The sequence below is a fragment of the Dendropsophus ebraccatus genome, chromosome 13 (assembly GCF_027789765.1).
Source record: "Dendropsophus ebraccatus isolate aDenEbr1 chromosome 13, aDenEbr1.pat, whole genome shotgun sequence".
Taxonomy (NCBI): Eukaryota; Metazoa; Chordata; class Amphibia; order Anura; family Hylidae; genus Dendropsophus; species Dendropsophus ebraccatus.
Window position 1 is genome coordinate 240,564 of NC_091466.1, and position 15,975 is coordinate 256,538.

Here is a 15,975-nt window from a genome sequence, read left to right on the forward strand (position 1 = left end):
GTTGGCGGCAAAAGCAGATGATATAGAAAACCGCCTGAGGCGAAACAATGTCCGCCTTATTGGGGTCCCTGAGAAGGTGGAAGGGAGAAATCCCAGTGATTACTTTGAGACTTGGCTACTCGATACCTTCGGCAAAGATACTCTGACCCCCTTGTTTGCTGTGGAAAGGGCACACAGGGTGCCATCCCGCCCACTACCACCTGGGGCTCCACTGAGAGCGGGGCTGATTAGAATCTTGCACTATAAAGACCGAGATATTATTCTACGCAAAGCCAGAGATATGGAACGTATCAGCATTGATGGCCATATCATCTCCATTTTTCCCGACTTCTCGGTGGAGGTCCAGAAGAGAAGAGCTAAATACATGGACATAAAGAAGAGACTGACATCTCTGGATGTTCCCTACTCTATGCTATACCCGGCCTGGCTGCGGGTGACAGCACTGGGATCTACACATATTTTTGAGGAACCTGCTGCAGCTCTCTCCTGGCTGGATGAAAATGAGTGAATAGGCGCAGCCCGGATTAGGATCGTACATCTGTATGTGCTGACTACTACGGGATCCTCGTGGTCTGTTACATGCCTTCCAGCCTTCTCCGATGGCACTGAGGTTTCTATGGCTCGGCTGATTGCTGTTACTGCCGACTTATACAGATACTGACGTGATCTGCTCATCTGTTTCCTTTATTTTAGTTGGCTGGAGTCGCCCTTTCTATAACTATTGACTGTGCTCCTTTTATTTCTATTGCCTAAGAGCAGTTATGGCCTCTTGGTCTCCTTGTATATATCGCTACCCCTTCTTTGTGTGGATGTTTGTTTCTCCTCTATCCCTGTCTCCCCTTCCCTTTGTCTGTAGCTATACGTGTTGGGTGTCTTCTGTAGTTACTATGGAGGGCAGCTCACCTTAACCGCGATATATATAGAGAGGGAGACATTCTGTGAATCTACTATATCTCATCTCTTTGCCTTCTCAGCTGTCCCTGTCTCCCCGATTCCCTTTGTGATGTGGTTATCTCTTTCTTCTTTATGTAATGGTTGGGCCCATGCCTGATAAGGAGCTCAGCGTAAGCTGGAATAAGCATATAATGTGGTTACCCAAAGTGGTTTCTGTACTGCTCTATTGTGGGGTCTTATGTTTTACCCCCGTTACCTGCAAGGTGCGGACATGTTTACAGTTTCTTGTTGTGTGTGGCAGGCAGGGGGTCGTATGTTTGAGTGTGTGGAATAAATTTGTGTGTGGTTGCGTGGATGGCACTTTCCTCTTCCTGCAGCGATTTTTGTGCTGCAGGGTACAATCTCTTACTACTTTCACAATGGCGGTTGAATTGAATGTGAGAGGGCTGGGAGCTCCTGCTAAAAGGTTGGCTACAACCTGCCATTATTTGTCTCTCTGAGACGCATCTTACTAATGAGACTCAGAGTGTCTTGGACAAATGGTGGGTGGGGAAAGCGTATCATGCCACATTTTCTACGCATGCGCGAGGCGTGAGTGTACTCATACACAAGAATGTACTGTATAAAGAACTTAGGTCCCTGATAGATCCGGAGGGGAGATATGTCTGCCTTCACTGTGAAGTTTACCATCTTAGATGTATCGTAGTGGCGATATATATCCCTCCGCCGTATGCGCACGCTGTGTTGTATAAGATACTTTCCTTCCTCTCCTCCTGCCCTGACCTGCCCACACTGATTGTAGGAGATTTTAACAATACTATGGACGCACACCTAGACAGATTTGTGCAAGGGGCTGCAGTCTTTCCTGCTGCTCCGAGGGGCATGAGTAAATTACTGAGTGAGGCTGACCTCTTTGATCTATGGAGGTTACGTAACCCGACACAGCACCAATTCTCTTGTTACTCGGCTTCCCATGGTACTCTGTCCCGAATAGACCTGGCGATAGGCAATAGCCTTATGCGTGCTATGGTGGTGGCGGTAGAATATCTGCATAGACGGCTCTCTGACCACTCTTCGGTGAAGGTCACACTGTGCTGTGGGAATCGTCCTGGCTCCCTACGGGCGCCTTGGCGTCTCAACCCATTCTGGCTCCAGCTGATTCAGCCTGTCCTCCCATCCCTGCTGAGGTTGCCTTCTTTATGGAGGTCAATGATGGTACGGCCGCTAAAACAATGGTTTGGGACTCTCTCAAAGCTTATTTGTGAGGTGTTCTGATTAAAGAAATAAGTAAACGTAAGTCCAAAACGAGAGGAATCCACAATATGCTGCAATCTAGATTAGAACATACTGAACGGGGGTATGTGGAGCGTCCGTCTGAGGAGTCTAAAAAACAATGGTTAGCGGCTCAGGATATGTATAATGATCATTTAGAACATACTGCGGATGATAAGCGGTTCTTTCAGCAGCTCAGGTACTTTGAGAGTGGGGAAAGCACTGGGAGGTTGTTGGCGAGTTGCCTCAGCCCAGAGAGGACCTTCTTTTATAGCCCAGCTACAAACGGGTGCGGGACAGATAGTGACAGCGGATGAAGACATTTTGGCGGAGATGGTTTCTTTCTATAAAGACACATATGCATCTAAACTTGACTGTGGAGAGGATGAGCTGACAGCCTATGTTTCTTCTATTCAGCTTTGTGGGCTAACAGAAGCACAGAGAGAGGAGCTGGATCGTCCTCTGGCAGTGGAGGAGTTGGAGGAGGCGCTAAAAGATTTCCCGAATGAAAAATCTCCTGGTGTCGATGGGCTACCAGCTACCGGCTGAGTTCTTTAAACAGTACGGTGAGGTCCTGCTGCTGACGCTTTTGTCCACATTCAGTGCGGTGTGTGCTGAGGGCAGATTACCGGGGTCCATGGCGGAGGCTGTAGTGGTCCTTATTCATAAACCAGGGCAGGATAGCACGCAGAAGGGATCATATAGGCCCATTTCTTTGTTATGTACTGATATTAAACTGATAGCTAAGGTGCTGGCGAACAGACTTCTTACAGTTATTTCTCATCTAATTCACCCCAACCAAACTGGGTTTATGCCTGGAAAATCTACCGCTGATAACATTAGAAGGTTATATCTCAATCTACATGCTCCTGGGGAGCGGGGGGATGGGGCAAAGGCTATTCTCTCACTTGACGCTGCCAAGGCTTTTGACAGTGTCGAGATACTTATGGTGTGTGCTTTCACAGATGGGGTTTGGCCCTAAATATCTTGAGTGGATTTGTCTCCTATATAGTATGCCTACGGCTTGGCTTCGGGTCAATGGCCTACTTTCCGAAGCGTTCCCGCTGGCCAGGGGGACCAGACAGGGTTGTCTCCTGTCGCCTTTTCTGTTTGCCCTGGCCATTGAGCCGTTGGCAGTAATGGTTAGGGCCTCCCCTGATATAGTAGGATTTAAACAGCTATTAGAAGACCGTATTGCATTATATGCAGACGACATGCTGTTGTTTGTTGGAAACGTAGCGGCATCCCTACCAGTTATAATGGATATGCTTGGGGGCTTTGGGAGATATTCCGGGCTCCTTATCAACTGGAATAAATCAGTGATCTTGCTGTTGGACCCCCTTCCCAATCTGCCTTTGCTGCGGGCGCATTGTATACCAGTAGTGCAGCAATTTAAATATCTAGGTATCCAAATACATCCCAATCTCTCCAAGTATTTGGCGCTGAATCTGACTCCTCTACTAGCCAGGGCACAAGCAAAGGTAAAGGTATGGAGAAAACTGCCTCTTTCCTTAGTGGGCAGGGCGAACCTTGCCAAGATGATCCTTATGCCACAATTTCTATATATTCTCCATAATGCACCTGTTTGGGTACCCAGCATATATTTTAAGAAAATCCAATCACTTTTTAGAGCGCTAATCTGGGATGGTCGGAGTGAAAGGATCCGGTTAGATACGTTGCAGAGGGGGAAAGAAGACGGAGGATTGGCAGCACCAAACCCGTATTTGTATTACTTGGCCGCACAGCTTCAGCAGATGAGGGGATGGGACGTGCTGGACAGACTGGGACCGAATGGGAGGTTACTCCAATGTGTGTCTGGGGGAATGTTACCCATCCATCTTCTAGAAATAGCGGCGCAGACCAGGCCACCAGATGTCCGGATTATCACTTCAATGCTGTGTACAGTATGGAAAAGGATGAAGCAGCTTCTTGGGTGTGGGGGCTGTACGGAGTATACACCTCTGTGGAACAATCCAGATCTGCAACATTTGTATTTGCTGGAGGGGAGAGGTGAATGGGAAAGCAGAGGTGTGTGCAGGGTGTCGCAGCTGTATAAGGACGGTATCTTTAAGTCTTTTGTGATGTTACAGTAAGGGTACTATTACACGGAACGATAATCGGCCGAATTGGCCCGATTCGGCCGATTATCGCTCCATGTAATAAATGCAACGATCAGCCGATGACAACGATCATCGGCTGATCGTTGATATAGGTTAGACCCTATTTTCGTCGGGCGCCAACCGCGCACCGCTGCGTGTAATAGCGGTGCGTGGCCGGCGACTAACGATATACATTACCCATCCACGTTCCAGGGCTGCTCCTGCCGTCTGCTTCTCTCGGGGTCCCGCGCGCGCTCTAGCTTCACAGAGGCCTGTCAGCTGATAGGCAGCTCAGCCAATCACAGGCCGCGGCGGTCCCGGCCTGTGATTGGCTGAGCGGCCTACCAGCTGACAGGCCGCTGTGAAGCTAGAGCGCGCACGGGACCCCGGGAGAAGCGGCCGGCAGGAGCAGCCCTGGAACGTGGATGGGTAATGTATGCCAGTTTAGCAAGGGCTGCAAGGACATCGTTACCGATGTCCTTGCAGCTCTTGTCAAACGATTATCGGGCCGTGTAATAGGCCCAGTAAACGAGCAACGATCTAGCAGATCGCTGCTCGTTTACAGGTATTATCGGGCCCTGCTCGGCCCGTGTAATACCACCCTAAGAATATCAGATACCACAAGTACTGTTCTATAGATAAACCTGCAGCTGCGACATGCAATCGAGGCTCAATTTGTCTCACCGCCGCTGATTGCGACCTGTGCCACTATCCGCTCGGTGCTGACTGCAGAGGACTCAAGGGGTCTTATATCATTTATCTATCAACGTCTACTGTCTGCATTCCTTGCTACCAAACCCCTAACAGTGAAAGCTAAATGGGAGGCGGACATAGGCACTATTACAGAGGAGCAGGAGCCTAAGTTGGCTCTGTCTGAAACACATAGGAAATCACAACTGTTTCTTCTTCATCGAGTCGATCACACTCCGAAATTTTTATATGATGTAGGCCTGAGGGCTGACTCTAGATGCCCCCGATGCCAGATGGAGGGAGCCCATATAATCCATAATATGTGGAGCTGTACAGAACTGGAAAGATACTGGAAAGAAGTTCTTGCCTTGATCAAAAAGGTATACCATATTACAATACCCCTTGAGCCTCTGCAGTGTATATTAGGTTTGGTAAATGAGTCAGCTGAACCTATCGGAGCTGAGCTGGCAATATGCAGGATATTATATCAGGCCCGCAAATTGATCGCCCAGCATTGGCTACAAGCTGAACCCCCCACTGTGGTTGAGCTGACCAATAAACTAAATCATATGATAAGGTTGGAGAAAGGGATATATAAAAAAAGGAAGGCCATGAAGAAATATGAGGCCATATGGGGCCCGTGGGTGGACACTCCTGGTCTGCCGTCTCACTTTCTAAAGCGTAACCCTATGGAAGCTTTTCTGTTGTTAGCTGACCAAAATATGGAACATACACGGAATAGGCCTTAATGGACTTGAGGTTGCTAGAGCACCCGTATGGATGGTGCTGCATACTGTGGATGTGCTAGAGTGGGTGTTGGTGTGAGTGGGACCCCCTGTCTGTGGGAATTTACTCGTTGAGACTCTGATATGCAAAAGAACGTATGGTTATATGTATACATGATATATTTTGGTGATAATGCTGTTCTCTTGTTGTCATAAGAAGGGATGATGTAAGGACATGTAGTCCTATGGGGTGGGAGGGTGGGGAACGTTGTGGGAGGGATAGGGTGGGGGGTTGGAAACGGGTTTTGTTGTAACACTGATAAAATGTTTAATAAAAAAATATCTGATTAAAAAAAAGAAGCCTGTGTTGGAAGGTCATGTGAGCTACATCTCACACCCACTTACATGTAATACACCAGAGGTGGAAGTACATTCTAGCAGCTAGACCAAGGAATACAGGATCCATGTCAGACACATTGTGAGGGCAGCCATATCCTGGATTATGTGGGAGTATATTGCACTTATGCCTCATTCTTTCTTCCAGGGCCTGAAAATCACAATGACCAAACACCCAAACAGCTTCAAACTAGAGGGCAAATTGGCAGGAAAAGATCTCTCAGCCATCCGAGACCGCACCATTTTATATGAAGGCCCTGTACGGCAACTGTGTCCAATGGCTCCTAATAATGTAAACACGATGGCCGCGGCCGCCATGGCTGCTCACACCCTGGGATTTGACAGGGTTATTGGGGTACTGGTAGCTGATCCCAGGTAAGAGCAAAAGTGCTGAGAGACTCTATTATTCCACATTTAGAGGAGGTAGTCCCATACTTATGCTGCTCTGTAGTCACATGTAAGCCAAAGGTCACAGTACAGAAACTTATACCACACAGTATATATAGTTTGCCTACTAAGGATGGTACTTAACGTCCAGTCAACCTCCTAACTGCTGAGCGACTCAACCTGTACACACACTAGGAATAAGACTCAGGGCTTAGGAGTAAGGAGAGCGCTGTCCCCACCTCCACTCACCCCCCTAACTACACACAGTACACACTCAGCCATGACTCAGGAGTTAGGACCCACATTACCCAGTGGATGTGAATTGTGCCATTTGGGCTTTCATTTGGGTTGTACACATTGGAGTCCAGTCAGTTCTTCCACAGAAACCCCCTAATAGTTCCATGTCAGCCAGACTCCTCTGCCAGATGATGTCGGTGGGCATTGTGTGCTGTGCTCCTAATTGGGGGGTCATCGTTGGTTATAGAGATGGACAGTGGAGAAAGCTGATGAAGAACACTATGTGATACACCATAACGCAGCAGACTTTCCTTTTCCCTAGTGTCCCAGACTGGCATCTGGTGGATGTTGAGGTGACTGGAGTAATAAATGAGACAAATGGTCAAGTGTTCAGTGTCACAACCAGACGTCGTAACCCGGCAGCACCTGGAGTGGTCACAGGGGTCGCCACCTTTGCGTCTTTCTGGAGCAGCATCCTAGGTGAGACTTCTACCTAATAACCAAACCCATCCAGGTTCTATAGGGACCTTCCATAAGAACACTGCTCTTATTTTATAGCAACAAGGAAGGACCCCCTGAGGTTACCAACATTTGGTCCCTATTCAATGAGGTTCAGTGGTGGAAATAGTGGTATAGCGGCCAGAAGCTGGTTCTTTATACACTCCAGTGGCCATAAGGGAGCTAGCCCCAGTTTTGGAAACATAATGGTAATGCTCATAAACGTGAAAGAAGAAATTCTGGGTGTACTCATCGGTCAGTAGCAAAAGTATTTCTTTATTCAAAGCTTGTATATGAAAGCATGGTTCCTGCAGGCGAAGGACGCCAAACACCCTCCACTGATGATTACAGCTGTTTCACGCCCACTGATCTGCGCTTCTTCAGATCTGAAGAAGCGCCGATCAAAAAAGTAGATGGGGTCAGTGGGTGGTACCAGTTAGGGCTCAATGTCGGGTTGTTTTCATACCTACTTGACCGTTGGTGACATACGTATAGAATACTTGTAGATCTAGTGGACCTCACAGCAACTGGGGATAATGACAGTGGTTGGCGTCTTGTTCAGTCACAACAGGTGAGAAGAAGGCCTTTAGGGTACAATAAAATAGTGAAATATATTAATATATATGGCTTTAAGCCTATAACATTCATGAATTATGGTCCCCATGCACTTTTAATAAGTGACTGATCATGTATACTTCTCCTCTACTCATCACTTCTAATAGAAGTGTACTACAAGAAGAGACAAGTACATGAGAAAACTTCTATAAGAGGAGACACGAGTACAAGAAAAAAATTCTACAAAAAGAAACAATTAGACAAGAAGAATTCTATAATAGGAGACATTAAATGAGAAGATTTCTTTATGAAGAGACTAGTTCATGAGAAGACTTCTATAAGAGAGGACAAGTACATCAGACGATTTATATAGGAGGACACAGGTACATGAGAGAACTTCTATAGGAGGAGAGGAGTACATGAGAAGACTTCTATAGGAGGACACAAGTACATGAGAGAACTTCTATAGGAGGAGAGGAGTACATGAGAAGACTTCTATAGGAGGAGAGGAGTACATGAGAAGACTTTTATAGGAGGAGAGGAGTACATGAGAAGACTTATATAGGAGGAGAGGAGTACATGAGAAGACTTATATAGGAGGAGAGGAGTACATGAGAAGACTTCTATAGGAGGAGAGGAGTACATGAGAAGACTTCTATAGGAGGAGAGTTGCCACCTTCAAGAAGGGCCTTTCCAGTTGAGTGAAGGACGTGCTTTCCAGTCGGCACCTCCCATCCACCTTGAACAAACTGATCCATTTGGCCACTCGGAACGACATCCAGTTCTCCGATAGCGAGGAGGAGGTCCGACAAGAACGCGAGTTGAATCGACTCTGCTGCACGTTCCGGTTGGCACCAGCTTTCCAGAGACCACCTACTCCATCATTACCAGCACCCAAGAAGCCTATGCAGGTGGAGAGAGTTCGCTTGACATTAAAAGAGAGAATTGGTTGTTGGGAGCAGAACCTATGCCTTTATTGTGTCAGCCCCGACCACTTCTGTCTGAACTGTCCTCACCGTCCACCGTGGTCGAGAAACTCTTGCACCTAGGACCAGCTAGAAAGGCCTCCCTAGGTGTGATTGCATCCTCTCCACCCTTGTCCTTGCCAGTTATAGTCTTAGCTCCATCTAAGCTGCGTTTCCAATCTACCCCCTACATTCTGGCTCAGCTGGCAGTTTCATTGCGGCCTTCTTGGTCCAGAAATGGCAACTCCCGTTTGTCCGACTTGCCAGGCTACTGTCTATCTCCTTGGTCACCAGCAAGTCTCTCAGTGAAATTGTCCAGAACCAGACCAAACCGGTGACTCTTCAAGTGGGGACACTGCATTCAGAGAAAATCCTCTTCTACATTCTGTCCAGCTCCTTCTCAGACATCCTGTTGGGTCTCCCTTGGCTAAAGTTCCACACCCCCAGCCTTGATGGGAAAGCCAGAGAGATCTTGCATTGGGACCAGATTGCTTTGACTGCTGTCTGCAGTCCTCTTTTGGCCGGTCTTCTTCACCACTTTCTGACTCTTCCAAGCCTTTGCTGGATCTCCCTGCAAAGTACCAGGACTTTGAAGACTGATACACTGCCACCTTAATCAGCCATATGATTGTCCCATAGACCTTCTTCCTGTCGCTATGCTCCTGTGTGGTAGAGTGTATCCATTATCAGTCCCGGAGACGGAAGCCATGTCTGCTTACATAAAGGAGAAGAACCTGCAGAAGGGCTTTATCTGTAAGACCTCCTCTCCAGATGGTGCCAGGTTCTTCTTCGTTCAGAAGAAAGACAGCTCTCTTCATCTTTGTATCCACTATCGGGGTCTCAACAAGGTGGCGATGAAGATCCGGTACCCCTTGCCTCTCACATGAGAGTTATTCAATCATCTTCGTGGAGCCTGGATGTTCACAAAACTAGATCTCAGGGAAGCTTACAACCTGAGGTTGCGTCAAGTTCTGCGAAGATTGAGAGCCAATCGCCTGTACGCTAAGTTGGAGAACTGCATGTTCCACCAGTCTAGCCTTCCCTTTCTAGGGTACTTTGTCTTTTGACCATGGTCTGCAAATGGATCCGGCAAAGCTCTCCACGGTTCTCCAGTAGCCACACCTCGTTGCGCTTGGAGCTATTCAGCACTTCCTAGGGTTTGCCAGCTACTATCAACAATTCATTCCTCACTCCTCCACTCTGGTGGTGCCAATTGTGGCTCTTACTAAGAAAAACGCGAACCCTAGGCAATGGCCGCCTAAAGCTGAGCAGTGTTACACTTTGTGTGGATACTTTGTGGAAGCCAATGGCTGGTAGGGGTGCACACAGCAGATAACAGTCACAGTAAATATATGCAAATTCACGTTTTGTTGCAGCAGCGCTGGATGATGTCTGGCAGGTGAGCGGTTAGTGGTTCAGCAGAGCTGGAGGTGGTAAGCGGCTGTTCCAGTAACGGATCTGTGGGAAGATAGCACACCGCAGGAGCGGGTCCCGGGTAGGTGAGCGGCAGCGCCACTGACAGACAGCAGGCAGGATGTGTAGCACTAGGGGAGTCTTGCTGAGGAGTTTAAACAGCAGAGTAAAGTGCAGCAGTAGTATAATCAGGAGGTCTAGTAGCAGGACTCTGGCATAAGAGGACGGCAGGGATATACAAACAGGAGAGTCTGTGAGCTAGAGGCAGACAGAAACTAGTTCCTAACTGATACTCAGGCAGGGAGGGGCACAGGTGCACACATTAATATAGCCTCAAAGAGCAGGTAAGATGGCCACACAATCACAGCAAACCTAAAACCAGGACCGGATCCTAACAAGAAGGTTGAAATCTGCCTCCACTTCTGCACCAGTCCTGTCATGTCCAGACCGAGGCAGGCCTTTTTTTTTTGTAGGGGAATGCTTCCTCGGTATGCATTGGTGCTGTGCTCATCCAGAAGGATTACTCTGGGAAGACCAGAACTCGTGGCTTCTTCTCCAAGACCTTCTAGGTAATTACACCATCGGGGATCGAGAGTGTTTAGCCATCAAGCTGGCTCTGGAAGAATGGCGCCATCTTTTGGAAGGAGCAAATCACCATCCGATCACCATCTTCCCGGATCATAAAAACCTCCTTTACCTGCAGACTGCTCAGCGTCTCAATCTCAGGCAAGCCAGGTGGTCACTCTTCTTTTCCATATTCAACTTCATAATGCACTTTTGGCCTGCGGAGAATAATATCAAGGCTGACGCGCTTTCATGGGCATCTGATGTCCTGTATCAAGAATACGCTCCTGGTTACATCATCCCTCCTGAGCGTCTGCTTCCTGTAGCCTCCTCAATACTGCAAGTGTCCCTCCCGGCAAGACTAATCCCCACGAAAAGGATCAGCGCAAAGGTACTAGAACTTTGCATATGAAGGTCATCAAACCATGGAAGTATAATGTTAACCATAGACTCTTTATTGCAACGTGTTTCCCCCTGATCAAAGAAGCATATCGTCCAATATAGAAGATATATTCATGATTTGTTCTTTATGTGGAAGAGTGACCAGATTTCAATCCAACTATTGCTCCTCCGAAATGGTATTGATAATTTTGGTACCTTCTGCCTTCCTTGGATTTAGTAGCTCTTCCAAAGGTAGAATCCGTCCGGTTGGTAGAGGGCACTCCTTTTGGTTGTTGTTTAATGTTCAATATCAAAATCAATCAAATTTTGTTAAAATTTTAATTTCTAATTTTTTTTTGTTAATTGAAAGAAGCTCAAAAATGGATGTATGTTGGACGGCTGTCTCCCTGTTCTGCAGAACTGACCCCTCCTCCATCTTTAACAGGTGTCATGCTTGGGACTTTTCTTAAGCTTGGTGGTTCAGTGCTTTCTTGAATGTACCCTGGTTTGCCTAGGCTAACGCACTTGCCTGCTCTTAGTTACTTTTTAAAAGATTAAAAGTGTGATCATTCGAATTCCGGGGCCTCATACGAAGACTGTATTGTTTATACTTCGTTACTACCTCCAACACTTTTTGTGAGGGTCACTACCATGCTCCCATGCATAACCCATGGTGTGGGGAAAAATGTTGGCATTTCACCTTTGAATCTGAATCTTGCTATTTTAGGAGGATGCTTATTTTGTCCATTTCAAACCATTTTATTTGTGGATACAAATAATTAAATATACCCCTGGTTTGCCAGGGTTGGTAGACTTTTTGGTCACTGTTCCTCCGAGTTGGTATTGATTTAATTTTGGTGTCTTCTGCCTTCCTTGGATTTAGTAGCTATTTCAAAGGCAGAAGCCGTCAGGTCGGTAGAGACTACTCTATCTGCTGTTTTTTTCATCTTCAATTTCAAATTAAATTACATTCAAAAAATTTAGTATGTGGGTGTGGTTCTTTGGTGACCTTGATTCAATATTGCTGACAAGAAGCGCAAAGTTGGCACTATTGCTGAAAAGCACAACATTTTGAAAAAAAAAACAAGTCAGGCGCTTGTTCCAACAAAAGTATAATGGAATCATCTGCCATGGAAAATGAGCTACTTCAATTATTTCAATAACTCGATTCAAACTTCGATGAAATGCCTGGGCCCTTTTTTTTTTTTTTTTTTTTTTTTTTTTTTTTTAAACTTGGTGGTTCATTGCTTTCTTCAATGTACCCTGGTCTGCCAGGGCTACTGCACTTGTCTTTAATGTAAATGTCTTCAATGTTGAGGAAGTAGTTGGCCGACCACAACCCTGTCCTCCCCCATCCCTCTGCTCCCTACAATGATTGGGTGTCCAAGCTGAAAACATGACTACAGCTGTCCCGCTACTCCTGGCCTGCCTGCCTTGCCACCAGCATTCTCTCTGACAGGCTATTCAGTGCGAGGGCATTTTTGGAGGTCTCACCTTCAGGTCCTAAAAACTCATTTTGTGAAGCCTTCCAAAAATTCAGCTTGAGGCCTTGAAGTCAGCAGTCTAACTTCATTTTTAAAGGGCTCAACTCAAAGGCCTCTTACTCTAATTTTTGGAGGGTTCCCATGAGACCCACACCCCTTTATGTGTAATGAAGGACATCTGGAAGTGCCAGATGACATTAAACATTTGAAGAGGACTTGTCTGACATCACATCACACACAGACGCGTGCATAATGACAGTTACAGGTGGGTGCCTGTGGTTGTCATAGGCAACGTGATTTAAAGGGGTGCCTTTTTTTGCTTAAAATTTGGCTTTCTGTCCATGCTAATGTCAGACTCGGTAGGCAGAAACAGTACGAGACAGTGAGCACTGAAGCTAGACCCACCTTCTGACCCTACCTGCTTGCCGCAACGACCCTAAACGGTCGCGGACAACCACAGTGTCTGTCCCTATACTGATATAAGTGTAAACATAAAACAAAGATAGACAAACGAACACAATAGAACCAAGTCAACAAGCCAAGTCAGCAACACACGGGCAGCAAGGTACAAAATCGGAAGACAAGCGGGAAGTCGGTAACAGGCAGAAGGTCAGAAAACGCAGCAACAATAGAGGAAGGATATGGCAGGGAAGGCAGAACAAGGATCAGGGGAGCTGGGACTAGAACAATCTAATAGCCAGCACATGAGTCTGATACTGGCTGAACTTTATACTGGATCAGGAGTCCAGACCACTGAATCCAAAGCTTGTGCAGGTGAGACACTGCAGGCTGAATGGCAGAGCGATCTGCCCCTCAGCCTGAGTGTGACCGCACTCAGCTGTGAGAGCTGGGCGGAAGCCGGCCATGATACGGAGCCGCGGCGTCCCTGGTTGTCAAGGACGCCGTCGGGTCTCCGTGACGTCACGCGGCTCCGGCGGCTGATGCGGCGCTGTGTCCTAGCGCCGTCAGACGGGGCTGAAGCCAAGGAGGACGCCGCTGGATCCACGGCAGGTGAGTTGCTTACAGCTAATGTACAGGAAAGAAGGTTTTCTGGTGTTTTTTCCACATTACATAGAGGTTATAATGTGTTTGGTGTCAGGAATGTGCAGTAGCCTGGTGTGAACTAGGCCTGGTTTGTTGTGACAAACCCCATTGCTTTTCATCCAGCAATGTAGGAGTTAACGTGAGCTCTGCAGGTTTAAATGCTTTAGCTTAACTTGGTGCTGGGATCAGGGCTGGTCCCATCAGCTGCTGGACGTAGCCTCTGGTCCTGGAGAAATAACAGCTAGCTGCTCACTTCTCTGCTGGACGTAGCCTCTGATCCTGGAGAAATAACAGCTAGCCTCTCACTTCTCTGTTGGACCTAGCCTCTGATCCTGGAGAAATAACAGCTAGCCGCTCACTTCTCTGCTGGACCTAGCCTCTGATCCTGGATAAATAACAGCTAGCCGCTCACTTCTCTGCTGGGCCTAGCCTCTGATCCTGGATAAATAACAGCTAGCCGCTCACTTCTCTGCTGGACCTAGCCTCTGATCCTGGATAAATAACAGCTAGCCGATCACTTCTCTGCTGGACCTAGCCTCTGATCCTGGAGAAATAACAGCTAGCTGCTCACTTCTCTGCTGGACCTAGCCTCTGATCCTGGAGAAATAACAGCTAGCCGCTCACTTCTCTGCTGGATCTAGTCTCTGATCCTGGAGAAATAACAGCTAGCCGCTCACTTCTCTGCTGGACCTAGCCTCTGATCCTGGATAAATAACAGCTAGCCGCTCACTTCTCTGCTGGACCTAGCGTCTGGTCCTGGAGAAATAACAGCTAGCCGCTCACTTCTCTGCTGGACCTAGCCTCTGATCCTGGATAAATAACAGCTAGCCTCTCACTTCTCTGTTGGACCTAGCCTCTGATCCTGGATACATAACAGCTAGCTGCTCACTTCTCTGCTGGACCTAGTCTCTGATCCTGGAGAAATAACAGCTAGCTGCTCACTTCTCTGCTGGACCTAGTCTCTGATCCTGGAGAAATAACAGCTAGCTGCTCACTTCTCTGCTGGACCTAGTCTCTGATCCTGGAGAAATAACAGCTAACTGCTCACTTCTCTGCTGAACCTAGCCTCTGATCCTGGAGAAATAACAGCTAGCTGCTCACTTCTCTGCTGGGCCTAGCCTCTGATCCTGGATAAATAACAGCTAGCTGCTCACTTCTCTGCTGGACCTAGCCTCTGATCCTGGAGAAATAACAGCTAGCCGCTCACTTCTCTGCTGGACCTAGTCTCTGATCCTGGAGAAATAACAGCTAGCCGCTCACTTCTCTGCTAGACCTAGTCTCTGATCCTGGAGAAATAACAGCTAGCCGCTCACTTCTCTGCTGGACCTAGTCTCTGATCCTGGATACATAACAGCTAGCTTCTCACTTCTCTGCTGGACCTAGTCTCTGATCCTGGAGAAATAATAGCTAGCCGCTCACTTCTCTGCTGGACCTAGTCTCTGATCCTGGAGAAATAACAGCTAGCCTCTCACTTCTCTGCTGGACCTAGTCTCTGATCCTGGATAAATAACAGCTAGCTGCTCACTTCTCTGCTGGACCCAGTCTCTGATCCTGGATAAATAACAGCTAGCCTCTCACTTCTCTGCTGGACCTAGCCTCTGATCCTGGATACATAACAGCTAGCCGCTCACTTCTCTGCTGGACCTAGTCTCTGATCCTGGATAAATAACAGCTGCTCACTTCTCTGCTGGACCTAGTCTCTGATCCTGGAGAAATAACAGCTAGCTGCTCACTTCTCTGCTGGACCTAGTCTCTGATCCTGGAGAAATAACAGCTAGCCGCTCACTTCTCTGCTGGGCCTAGCCTCTGATCCTGGAGAAATAACAGCTAGCCGCTCACTTCTCTGCTGGATCTAGTCTCTGATCCTGGAGAAATAACAGCTAGCCGCTCACTTCTCTGCTGGGCCTAGCCTCTGATCCTGGAGAAATAACAGCTAGCCGCTCACTTCTCTGCAGGACCTAGTCTCTGATCCCGGAGAAATAACAGCTAGCTGCTCACTTCTCTGCTGGATCTAGTCTCTGATCCTGGAGAAATAACAGCTAGCCGCTCACTTCTCTGCTGGGCCTAGCCTCTGATCCTGGAGAAATAACAGCTAGCCTCTCACTTCTCTGCTGGACCTAGCCTCTGATCCTGGATACATAACAGCTAGCTGCTCACTTCTCTGCTGGACCTAGCCTCTGATCCTGGAGAAATAACAGCTAGCTGCTCACTTCTCTGCTGGACCTAGCCTCTGATCCTGGAGAAATAACAGCTAGCTGCTCACTTCTCTGCTGGACCTAGCCTCTGATCCTGGATAAATAACAGCTAGCCGCTCACTTCTCTGCTGGATCTAGTCTCTGATCCTGGAGAAATAACAGCTAGCCGCTCACTT

The 15,975-nt window shown here is 47.6% G+C and overlaps 1 protein-coding gene across 4 annotated transcripts in view; it reads left to right on the top strand.

The window, feature by feature from the left end:
• ASPDH (aspartate dehydrogenase domain containing) overlaps positions 1–15,975 on the top strand; it is a 97,285-nt gene that overhangs the window by 70,925 nt on the left and 10,385 nt on the right. For all 4 annotated transcript variants that reach the window (XM_069950013.1, XM_069950016.1, XM_069950014.1 and 1 more), the window contains 2 exons: positions 6,225–6,451; positions 7,023–7,180. In XM_069950013.1, the coding sequence (XP_069806114.1) occupies positions 6,225–6,451; positions 7,023–7,180 (385 nt within the window). The remainder of the gene's footprint in view (positions 1–6,224; positions 6,452–7,022; positions 7,181–15,975) is intronic.